Source organism: Pithys albifrons, chromosome Z, assembly GCF_047495875.1.
Source record: "Pithys albifrons albifrons isolate INPA30051 chromosome Z, PitAlb_v1, whole genome shotgun sequence".
Lineage (NCBI taxonomy): Eukaryota > Metazoa > Chordata > Aves > Passeriformes > Thamnophilidae > Pithys > Pithys albifrons.
Window position 1 is genome coordinate 469,600 of NC_092497.1, and position 12,606 is coordinate 482,205.

Below are 12,606 nucleotides of genomic sequence, written 5' to 3' on the forward strand. Positions count from 1 at the left end.
GCAAGACCACATCCTCGAACAAGCAGCATTTCTCCATTTACAGCTCCTGAAATACATACCCAGTGCAGCCTAAAGGACATGACAAGTGAAAATGGGTAAAACCCTGCGCATTTTGGTGAAAAACCTGAAAGCTTAAATTCCTTGGAAGCCATGAAAGCACCAGCTCGCTGTGAAAGCTGCAGAAATTCTCTGGTGCCCTCTGCTGCCAGGCCCCCGCAGCGAGGGAGCCCCTGCCAGGCTGGTCCCCTGGGCTTGCTGCCCCCCAGGCTCGCTGCCCCCCAAGCTCGCTGCCCCCTAGGCTCTCTGCCTGCCAGTTCCCTGCCCCTGCCTCACTGACCCCCTAGGCTCTCTGCCTGCCAGTTCCCTGCCCCTGCCTCACTGACCCCCTGACTCCCTGCCCCTGCCTCACTGACCCCCTGGGCTCACTGCCCCTGCCTCACTGACCCCCTGGGCTCACTGCCCCTGCCTCACTACCCCCTGGACTCACTGCCTGCCAGTTCCCTGCCCCCTGCCTCACTGACCCCCTGACTCCCTGCCCCTGCCTCACTGACCCCCTGACTCCCTGTCCCTGCCTCACTGACCCCCTGGGCTCACTGCCCCTGCCTCACTACCCCCTGGGCTCACTGCCTGCCAGTTCCCTGCCCCTGCCTCACTGACCCCCTGACTCCCTGCCCCTGCCTCACTGACCCCCTAGGCTCTCTGCCTGCCAGTTCCCTGCTCTGCTTCACTGACCCCCTGACTCCCTGCCCCTGCCTCGCTGACCCCCTGGGCTCACTGCCCCTGCCTCACTGACCCCCTGACTCCCTGCCCCTGCCTCACTACCCCCTGGGCTCACTGCCTGCCAGTTCCCTGCCCCTGCCTCGCTGACCCCCTGACTCCCTGGCCCTGCCTCACTGCCCCCTGGGCTCACTGACCCTGCCTCGCTGACCCCCTGACTCCCTGGCCCTGCCTCACTGACCCCCTGACTCCCTGGCCCTGCCTCACTGACCCCCTGGGCTCACTGACCCTGCCTCACTGCCCCCTGGGCTCACTGCCCCTGCCTCGCTGACCCCCTGACTCCCTGGCCCTGCCTCACTGACCCCCTGACTCCCTGCCCCTGCCTCACTGACCCCCTGGGCTCACTGACCCTGCCTCGCTCCCCCTGGGCTCACTGACCCTGCCTCGCTGCCTGCCAGTTCCCTGCCCCTGCCTCACTGACCCCCTGGGCTCACTGCCCCTGCCTCGCTGCCCCCTGGGCTCACTGACCCTGCCCATAATCAAAGCTGCTGCCCCAGTATAATGGACACAGACCCAGTCAGTGCCCACACCTGGCAGCCCAACACTCCTGCATTCCCCACACCTGTATGGGACAACATCGACATAAAGGTTTCATAAATAGAAAGATCAATTATCCAGCCCGTTTCTGCTGAGCAGCCCTTTGTCTCTTCCCAGCCCAGCACCCTCTCCTGCACCGGGCACACACTTGGCACAAGCCCCTGTCTGGCTGTGCCTTCCCGGGCATTCCTCACGTCCAGCCCCGAGTGTTTTCCATGCGGGAAACAGGCAGCGGCTCTGGCTCGTGATGCTCCAGAACTGCGTGTTCCAGTCACTGGGGTGGCACTGCCACTCACAGCAGCTGCCTTTGGAACACACCAGCTCTGCCTGTGTGGGCAGTCCCTGCTTCCCAGGCAGGCACACGCCTGCTCTGCATCCAGAGGGACTGAGCTCACCCCAGCGCCCGCCAAGCTGCTCCCAGTGCCCGGCAGCAATCCTGGATGCACGCGGATCCCAGAGGGAAGCACACTGATCCCAGAGGGAAGACATCCCAGAGGGAAGCACAGTGATCCCAGAGGGAAGACATCCCAGAGGGAAGCACACTGATCCCAGAGGGAAGACACTCATCCCACAGGGAAGCACACTGATCCCAGAGGGAAGCACACTGATCCCAGAGGGAAGCACACTGATCGCAGAGGGAAGACATCCCAGAGGGAAGCACACTGTTCCCAGAGGGAAGCACACTGATCCCACAGGGAAGACATCCCAGAGGGAAGTACACTCATCCCAGAGGGAAGCACACTGTTCCCAGAGGGAAGCACACTGATCCCACAGGGAAGCACACTGATCCCACAGGGAAGACATCCCAGAGGGAAGCACACTGATCCCAGAGGAAAGCACATTCATCCCAGAGGGAAGCACACTGATCCCACAGGGAAGCACACTGATCCCAGAGGAAAGCACACTGATCCCAGAGGGAAGCCACTGATCCCAGAGGGAAGCACACTGATCCCAGAGGGAAGCACACTGATCCCAAAGGGAAGACACTCATCCCAGAGGGAAGCACATTGATCCCATAGGGAAGCACACTGATCCCAGAGGGAAGCACACTGATCCCACAGGGAAGCACACTGATCCCAGAGGGAAGCACACTGATCCCAGAGGGAAGCACACTGATCCCAAAGGGAAGACACTCATCCCAGAGGGAAGCACACTGATCCCAGAGGGAAGCACACTGATCCCACAGGGAAGCACACTGATCCCAGAGGAAAGCACATTCATCCCAGAGGGAAGCACACTGATCCCACAGGGAAGCACACTGATCCCAAAGGGAAGACACTCATCCCAGAGGGAAGCACACTGATCCCAGAGGAAAGCACACTGATCCCAGAGGAAAGCACACTGATCCCAGAGGGAAGCCACTGATCCCAGAGGGAAGCACACTGATCCCACAGGGAAGCACACTGATCCCACAGGGAAGCACACTGATCCCACAGGGAAGCACACTGATCCCAGAGGAAAGCACATTCATCCCAGAGGGAAGCACACTGATCCCAGAGGAAAGCACATTCATCCCACAGGGAAGCACACTGATCCCAGAGGAAAGCACATTCATCCCACAGGGAAGCACACGGATCCCACAGGGAAGCACGAGCTGGGAATGCTGCTGAGCAGTGCAGGTGCCACCGTTGCCTTCCCCAGCCCAGCCCAGGTTGGGTCTCAGGAAGCCCCCAGTTGTTCCCCACATTCTGTAACTCACATATTCATTTCCACCACACTGGAAAAACTTCCATTTGAAATCATCTGGCAAAAGGAAAAGCAACAACAGAGGCTGAACTCTCTCCTACTTGAGCAAGTGCCATGTGGTCAGAGGCTCTGGGAACTCGGGCACTGCAGAGCCCTGCAGAGCACAGCGCTCGGCTCTCCTGGCTGGATGGACACGGAGCTGTCCTGGAGCTGTCCCTCTGGCACTGGGTGTGCCCTCAGCATTCCCAACAGGGACACACACGGAGCTGTCCCTCTGGCACTGGGTGTGCCCTCAGCATTCCCAACAGGGACACACACGGAGCTGTCCCTCTGGCACCGTGTGTGCCCTCAGCATTCCCAACAGGGACACACACAGAGCTGTCCCTCTGGCACTGTGCCCTCAGCATTCCCAACAGGGACACACACGGAGCTGTCCCTCTGGCACTGGATGTGCCCTCAGCATTCCCAACAGGGACACACACGGAGCTGTCCCTCTGGCACTGGGTGTGCCCTCAGCATTCCCAACAGGGACACACACGGAGCTGTCCCTCTGGCATTGTGCCCTCAGCATTCCCAACAGGGACACACACGGAGCTGTCCCTCTGGCACTGGGTGTGCCCTCAGCATTCCCAACAGGGACACACACGGAGCTGTCCCTCTGGCACCGTGTGTGCCCTCAGCATTCCCAACAGGGACACACACGGAGCTGTCCCTCTGGCACTGGATGTGCCCTCAGCATTCCCAACAGGGACACACATGGAGCTGTCCCTCTGGCACTGTGCCCTCAGCATTCCCAACAGGGACACACACGGAGCTGTCCCTCTGGCACTGGATGTGCCCTCAGCATTCCCAACAGGGACACACATGGAGCTGTCCCTCTGGCACTGTGCCCTCAGCATTCCCAACAGGGACACACATGGAGCTGTCCCTCTGGCACTGTGCCCTCAGCATTCCCAACAGGGACACACACGGAGCTGTCCCTCTGGCACCGTGTGTGCCCTCAGCATTCCCAACAGGGACACACACGGAGCTGTCCCTCTGGCACTGTGCTCTCAGCATTCCCAACAGGGACACACACGGAGCTGTCCCTCTGGCACTGGGTGTGCCCTCAGCATTCCCAACAGGGACACACACGGAGCTGTCCCTCTGGCACCGGGTGTGCCCTCAGCATTCCCAACAGGGACACACACGGAGTTGTGCCTCTGGCACTGGATGTGCCCTCAGCATTCCCAACAGGGACACACACGGAGCTGTCCCTCTGGCACTGTGCCCTCAGCATTCCCAACAGGGACACACATGGAGCTGTCCCTCTGGCACCATGTGTGCCCTCAGCATTCCCAACAGGGACACACACGGAGCTGTCCCTCTGGCACTGGGTGTGCCCTCGGCATTCCCAACAGGGACACACACGGAGCTGTCCCTCTGGCACTGTGCCCTCAGCATTCCCAACAGGGACACACACGGAGCTGTCCCTCTGGCACTGTGCCCTCAGCATTCCCAACAGGGACACACACGGAGCTGTCCCTCTGGCACTGTGCCCTCAGCATTCCCAACAGGGACACACACGGAGCTGTCCCTCTGGCACTGGGTGTGCCCTCAGCATTCCCAACAGGGACACACACGGAGCTGTCCCTCTGGCACTGGATGTGCCCTCAGCATTCCCAACAGGGACACACACGGAGCTGTCCCTCTGGCACTGGGTGTGCCCTCAGCATTCCCAACAGGGACACACACGGAGCTGTCCCTCTGGCACTGTGCCCTCAGCATTCCCAACAGGGACACACACGGAGCTGTCCTCTGGCACTGGGTGTGCCCTCAGCATTCCCAACAGGGACACACACGGAGCTGTCCCTCTGGCACTGGGTGTGCCCTCAGCATTCCCAACAGGGACACACACGGAGCTGTCCCTCTGGCACCGTGTGTGCCCTCAGCATTCCCAACAGGGACACACACGGAGCTGTCCCTCTGGCACCGTGTGTGCCCTCAGCATTCCCAACAGGGACACACACGGAGCTGTCCCTCTGGCACTGTGCCCTCCTGCACTGCTGCAGACACTGAAGAAAGAGGCACTTCCTTATGAGCCAGGTTGGTTTCTAAAATGGTTTGATTAATTTCTAAGCAGTTCCCTTTAAAGGATTTGTCTGGTACAGGCAGGGGGGGCAGGCTGTGATCCAAGCCCAGCTCCCAGGAGCAATCCTGCTGGATGGGGACAGTTCCAGGGGCACAGCTGGCACCACAGGCCTCCCAGGAGTTAAAAGGAGACACACCAGAACTCAAAGTGGACTAGAAACAGTGACAGTGGACTTAAAAGAACAGCTAGGAGGTAAACCTCTGCTGTCTGTCACCTGCAAACCCAGAGCCACATCATAACCACAGCAACAGGACACGTGAAATAAAGAATTCAGGCACATCTGGAGCAGCCTTGCCCTCAACAGCAACACACACAGGGCATGACTTAAAATGCCAGCAGGAGCTGGGTCCTGCCTGAGCCAGCTCCATCACGGATCCTGGAGGCAGGAAACCAGAGTGGAACAAGGGCTTGTCAGCCAAGAGCAGGTAAGAGATGAACCCAGAGGCAGCTCACAATAAACTCCCACGTCATTAACAGCACAGCTCCTGCCAGTGAAAAACATCCACGATTTTAACTGAAAAGCACTTTGCCTTTTCCACTTCCAGACAGCCACAATTTCCACTTCATGATTTAGAAGGCAAAAAGGAGCAACTGAGGCACCCCATCAGCTGCAACCACGGATAGGATACAGTCTGAGTTCAGCCAGTACTTGGACCCTTGTGTGTGATTCATTAAGACATTTCAATCAAGAAGTTGGGAGAGAATTAGAAGGAACTAAATGTCAAATATTCATACGTGCAAGCTAATACTAAACACACAAGATCCCAGACTGCAGCATCTGTTATCCATCACTGTGTATCAAAGAGAGGAATGTCACAGGGCACGATACAAAGCAGGTTATGAACTCCCCCCTTCCATCCCCACCAACCAGCCCCTCTCCCATGCCCCTGCCCTGACCCCACAGCAGTGATTCCCACCACAGTCAGGCACTGTGCAATTCCACATTCCAGGTTCCCTGGGCCAGTGTAATCAGAATTATACACATTTCCAAACCCTTACAGAATCATGGAATTCCTGAAGTTAGAAAGGCCCTCTCAGGTCATCAGGGCCAACCGTTCCCCAGCACTGCCAAGGTCACCACCAGCCCATGTCCCCAGGTGCCACATCCACATGGCTTTTAAATGCCTCCAGGGATGGGGACTCCACCCCTGCCCTGGGCAGCCTTGCCAAGGCTGGGAACTCTTTTGGGAAAGACATTTTCCCAACATCCAATCCAAACCTCCCCTGGTGCAGGGGAAGCCACTTCCTCTTGTCCTGTCCCTTGTTCTTGGGAAAGAGCCCTTGCCCTGCCTGGCTGTGCCCTCCTGCCAGGGAGCTGTGGAGAACGAGGTGGTTTCCCTGAGTGTCCCCACATATCCTGAGGTGCTGTCACGTTATTTCATGGGTCAAAAAGAACCCCAAAAAGCAAACTCAAAAGCGCTGGGTTTTCTTTACTGTTACAATCTTCACAAGAAAAACAGGAGTTTCTCCAGTACTCTGCACTGGTAAGAGACTTTCCTCGGGTTTAATCAGGCAAGAAATGGCTTTCAGACTCTGCAAGCCCACAGGCAGTATTTTATAATGGTAAAGTTGATTAAAACCAGCCAGGACAAGGCACTGAGATGCCCAACACAACGTGTGCCTCGTAGTTAATCTCTCCCAGCTCCGTGGGAACTCGGTCACTGCTCTGCCCCAGCCTGAAGCCCTGCATGGCTCTGCCAGGCTGAGGCACAGGAGCTGCTGGGGCCACTCTGAGGGCTTAAATTAACTCACCCTCAAGTGTGTAACCACCGACAATATTTAGCAGCCACTTCACCTTCTTTCTCCCAGAAAGGGCATTACAAAGATCATGAATTTCTCCTCAATACTTCATGCAATTTATGAAAAGAGACAACAATATTTAAGGGCCACAACAACAGGACTCGGTCCAAATTTCTCTTGGATTTAACTTCATGTATTTTGAAAGATAAAAGACATGTTGCTTATGGTCAGCATCAAAAGCACTTCTTCAAAATGGCACATTTGGGCAAGGAAAATAAAAAAGCTTTGGCTTGCCATATTCTGCACACAGTTACCAAAGGAAAGCCTGTTGCAAATTTCACCAAAAAAAATTAAAGTTGATTAAACTTTTAATTGCTGCTTTCATGTAGTTTCAAGCCAGATACACAAGCTAATGAACAATTTGTAAGCATCATTAAAGAAATACAGGAAACCCCACAGGGAGGCTCATTTATACATTAAGAAATTAGTCACTTCAATAAAAGCTAAAATTGGATACCACTAATTTCAAACTGATCAAAGCCTTGCAAGTAGATGGGAACATTTGCAGTAAAGCATTTCCTCACACTTGGGCTTGAGACAGCAGGAACGTCAGGCCTGAGTTACCCTCAGAAGAGAAAATTAATGGCTTGGTGTTCCTTTGGCTGCAGAAGCAGCTTCTCCCCCAGCTGTCACCTGGTTGGCTCTGGGCTCACAGGGCTGAGGGCAGGGGCAGCCCTTGCTGCACCCACAGCTGTGCCAGCCCCTCTGTGCCAGCCCCTCTGCACCCACAGCTGTGCCAGCCCCTCTGTGCCAGCCCCTCTGCACCCACAGCTGTGCCAGCCCCTCTGTGCCGGCCCCTCTGCACCCACACCTGTGCCACACACCCACCCAGCTATGCCAGCACACCCAGTTGTGCCACACACACACACCCAGCTGTGCCAGCACACCCAGCTGTGCCAGCCCCTCTGCACCCACACCTGTGCCACACACACACACAGAGCTGTGCCAGCTCCTCTGCACCCACACCTGTGCCACACACACCCACACCTGTGCCACACACCCAGCTGTGCCACACACACACACAGAGCTGTGCCAGCACACCCAGCTGTGCCAGCCCCTCTGCACCCACACCTGTGCCACACACACACACAGAGCTGTGCCACACACCCAACTGTGCCACACACACACACAGAGCTGTGCCAGCACACCCAGCTGTGCCAGCCCCTCTGCACCCACACCTGTGCCACACACCCAGCTGTGCCAGCTCCTCTGCACCCACACCTGTGCCACACACACCCACACCTGTGCCACACACCCAGCTGTGCCAGCTCCTCTGCACACACAGAGCTGTGCCAGCACACCCAGCTGTGCCGGCCCTGGCACGGACAGACCACACGGGTCCTGGCACTGCCAATCCTGCCATGACTGAAGGGTGACACAGGCCCTGCCCAACACCCACCTGGCTCCAAAGATGTCTTTTTTCGCCAGGTCAATGCCAGAAACCACCTTCACCCTGAGGACTCGGGACTCCTCCTGCAACAGAAAAGGAAAGGGTTTCACGTTCAGTGCAGCTGGGTTTGAAGCTCAGCAGTCGGCAGGAGGCTGAGAGATTGCAGGAGTCTCTCCCAGGGAGGTTTGGGGAAAGCAGAACCTCTCAGAAAGAGGTTTATCTGAATCCAGCCATGAGGAGCATTCGCCTCCAGTCAGGGCTGTGAGGAGTTCAATAAAAGCACAGTCAGAGCAGGTAACAGCAATAACATCGGAGCAACAATAACATAACAATAGTAGCAATAAAACCAGAAGAGCTTTTGCAGAACAGGGGCCATTTCCCATCCTAAATGGTCCATACCCCACAAAATTCATTCTGCATTGCTAAAACTCTTCAAAGACTCAGAACACTTTTGTTCTGAGAGATGTCTGTGGTGTAAAATACGAGGATGCAGGTTAAAAATAAATCCTTCAAATGCTTTCTTTAAACCTGGTTCAGCACCCAGAGAGCCCCAAAGCAGCACCCACTGACACAAGGCCAGCCCTGCAGACACACAGTACTGGGGCATCAGTTTAGCACTTCACTACATGAAGTGCCTGAGGAACATCAGTAAAATGGGAGGGTTTATTTTATTTTGTTCATCCTGTTTGGCCAACACAAAATGAAACCTGGAAAGGCTCCTACAGAAACAGGTTCTGCAGCCCCCCTATCAGTCATCCCTCCTCTCCTCTGATAAGCCTCCCAGAGCTGCCAGACACCAGATTCAGTTACAGTAACTTGAGCCTCCATCCCTTCAGAAAACAATCCCACTCTCTCACAGCTTTCTCCTGGCCTGTTTGCTTTAGGCAGCTGAAAGGCAGACACAGCCTTGGTGGGGTATTGGTGATTTCTCAGATGGGGCAGGGGAGGAGCAGCAAAGCTGTACCTGGGCAGCCCAACCTGCCCTCTGAAGGAGGCACAGACAGGGCACTCCAAGAACAGACACCAACAGTCCCACTGCCCCTGCCTGCAGGGAGGGCTCCAGCCTGGCACACACCCTGCCCCAGGAACTGGGCAGCAGAAACAACCCCTGGCACTGAAATCCTTCCTTACACCCGGCTGTTGGTATCCTCTCCAGCACCATGGAACACTGGCTCTAATTCCTTCCCCAAAGGAGCCCAAAGCTCACCTCAGAACTAACACTGTGTGTGAGAAAGAACAATTCAACAGACTCAGATTAGTGGATACTCAATGTTTTCCCCTATGCCAACTGTTCTCAGTCTGTTACAGGCAGTATCACAGGCCTGGTCTTCTACAGCAGTTCTAACATAAAAGGCAATGGACTTGCAAACTGTGATCAAGACAATTCCTTCATTAAGAGAAGACAGCAGAGAAACACCCAGGCAGAATCTCAAGACTGCTGAAGCAGACCTGAAGTTCAGTCTCTGTTTCTACACTATCAGTGCTGCTCAGATTCCTCTAAAAAGTCCCAGCCTTTTCTAGAGTGGCACCTTATTCCTGCTCCAAGGACACCTCTGCAGAGTAACTAAATAAAAAAAAACCAAAAGGAAAATAAAACACCCCACTATCTTTAAAAGAACAGAAAAGGGAGGAGGAAGTCCCACTATTGGAGGATCCCCCATTCACGTTTTGCAAGATACAAAAGATGTTGCTCCAGGTGATCTCAACAGGCTCTCAAAAACACACCTCAGGTGTCCCATCCTACCTTAACACTCCAGAAGGTGTGACCCTGTTCCTTCCCGAGAGCACAGCCAGAGCCTCACAGAACATCAATTACCTGTGCAGGTTTCCACCCACCCTCTCTGAAATGACTGTACAAGAAAATCAGGATTTGGGTTGGGTTTTGTTGTACACTCAGGCACGACGACACAGAGTGGCCGAGACAAGATCAGCCCTTCCTGCCCCAGTCCCTGCCCCTGTCCTGCCCCAGCTCAGCCTCCCCTGCCCCAGCCCTTCCTGCCCCTGCCCCTGTCCCTGCCCCAGCTCAACCCCCTTCCCCTGCCCCTGCCCTGCCCCAGCTCAGCCCCCTGCCCCAGCTCAGCCCCCTGCCCCAGCCCTTCCTGCCCCTGTCCTGCCCCAGCTCAGCCCCCTGCCCCAGCTCAGCCCCCTGTCCCAGCCCTCCCTGCCCCTGTCCTGCCCCTGCCCTGCCCCAGCTCAGCCCCCTGCCCCAGCTCAGCCCCCTGCCCCAGCCCTTCCTGCCCCTGTCCTGCCCCAGCTCAGCCCCCTGCCCCAGCTCAGCCCCCTGCCCCAGCCCTTCCTGCCCCTGTCCTGCCCCAGCTCAGCCCCCTGCCCCAGCTCAGCCCCCTGCCCCAGCCCTTCCTGCCCCTGTCCTGCCCCAGCTCAGCCCCCTGCCCCAGCTCAGCCCCCTGCCCCAGCCCTCCCTGCCCCTGTCCTGCCCCAGCTCAGCCCCCTGCCCCAGCCCTCCCTGCCCCTGTCCTGCCCCAGCTCAGCCCCCTGCCCCAGCCCTTCCTGCCCCTGTCCTGCCCTTCCTGCCCCTGTCCTGCCCCAGCTCAGCCCCCTGCCCCAGCTCAGCCCCCCACCCGCTGCAGCAGGGCCTGGTCAGCTACTCGTGCTCAGCTCCACCACTAACCACGTCCATGCCAACTTCTGCTCTGTCCAATCATTAACGTGAAGTTTCTGTTCTCTTGCCTCCTCAAAACATGTCAGGGGTTACAGAGTTCTCCTCTTTGCTAAAGGGTAACCTTTACACAGGTTGTGTTCTCGTAGCTGCAATTCACGGTGCCCGTTTAGAGGACTGGGCTGATTGAGAAGGAACCAAGCTCAGGAACTGGAAGCAATTACACAGCAAACCTCAGACTTCACCGACAGTGAACAAACCCCAGTTCACCTCAGAAAACAGATGAAGGAACACAGATGCATTTAGAGATTTAAGAGACTTTAAGAGGTATATTTATCTGTATGATTCACATTTTGTTAATGCTTTGTTAAAAGAACACCACATTCACTTTTCCAGCTGCTCTGAAAAGCCAAGTCATTTCTAACACCCATTAAGGCACTCACATAAAGAAAACTCATTAAGTCCTGCCCTTGGATTAATGAAACACCCTGGAGCTGGGAAGTTTAGAGGAGTTATGGCAACAAACAAGAAAGAATGTGGGGCCAGGCACAGTGCCCCAAGCTGCCTTGCTCCCAGCCAGCAGGGTGTGATGCTGACCCTGCCAAGGGGGGCACAGGACAGGCAGCTCAGCCAGACCAGCTGAACCCAGAGAGATGTGCTGCAAACCCAACCCGAACAGGGTCTGGAACACACATCTGTCTGTTCTCAATACACACTGCAGGACACCCCCAGCCACCCAGCCTGGTGTGGGAAGGGAAGCTGCCAGTGCCAACCTCCAGCAGGACAGACAACCCCATGACACACGCAGCGTACGCACCGAGAGAACTGCCCGAGACGGCAATCGATGGGGGCACAAAATTAGAAGTTGGTTTGTTTAAATGCACAGACAAGTGTGAAAGGCACAACGGCTGGATCAATGCAAACCAATATTTGAACAGCTGCCACGCAGACCAGAGAAGATTAAACATTTAACCTGTCTTTCCAAAGGTATATAAATCCATCTCCGAGTCAAACCCCGCGAGACAGACAAGTTTCCTCTCCGATTTCCGTCCCACACCAGCCCCAGCAGCCCCAGCAGCCCGTGTGGGAGCCCAGCACGCCCCGGTGTCCCAAAGCCACGCTGACCGAGTGCCAGCACAGGACCCACAGCCACGAGCTCTGGGAGCCCCATGGCCGTGCTGCCACCCACAGTCCTGCTGCCCACAGCCATGCCCCTGCCCACGGCCATGCTGCCCCATTGCCCACAGCCCCGCCACCCACGGCCACACTGCTGTCCATGGCCACACCACTCACAGCCCCGCTGCCCACGGCCTCACTGCCCACTGCCACACCACTCACAGCCCCGCTGCCCACAGCCCCGCTGCCCACTGCCACACCACTGCCCACACCACTCACAGCCCCGCTGCCCACAGCCCCGCTGCCCACTGCCACACTGCTGCCCACACCACTCACAGCCCCGCTGCCCACGGCCTCACTGCCCACTGCCACACCACTCACAGCCCCGCTGCCCACGGCCTCACTGCCCACTGCCACACCACTCACAGCCCCGCTGCCCACGGCCTCACTGCCCACTGCCACACCACTCACAGCCCCGCTGCCCACGGCCTCACTGCCCACACCACTCGCAGCCCCGCCACCCACGGCCACACTGCTGCCCACGGCCCTGCT

The 12,606-nt window shown here is 56.8% G+C and overlaps 1 protein-coding gene across 7 annotated transcripts in view; it reads right to left on the bottom strand.

Annotated features, from left to right (window-relative positions):
• NEDD4L (NEDD4 like E3 ubiquitin protein ligase) overlaps positions 1–12,606 on the bottom strand; it is a 108,283-nt gene that overhangs the window by 65,555 nt on the left and 30,122 nt on the right. For all 7 annotated transcript variants that reach the window (XR_011700031.1, XR_011700033.1, XR_011700036.1 and 4 more), the window contains exon 2: positions 8,331–8,404. Coding sequence is in view for 1 of the 7 variants with exons in the window: in XM_071581714.1 (XP_071437815.1) it covers positions 8,331–8,404 (74 nt within the window). In the remaining 6 variants the exon portion in view is untranslated. The remainder of the gene's footprint in view (positions 1–8,330; positions 8,405–12,606) is intronic.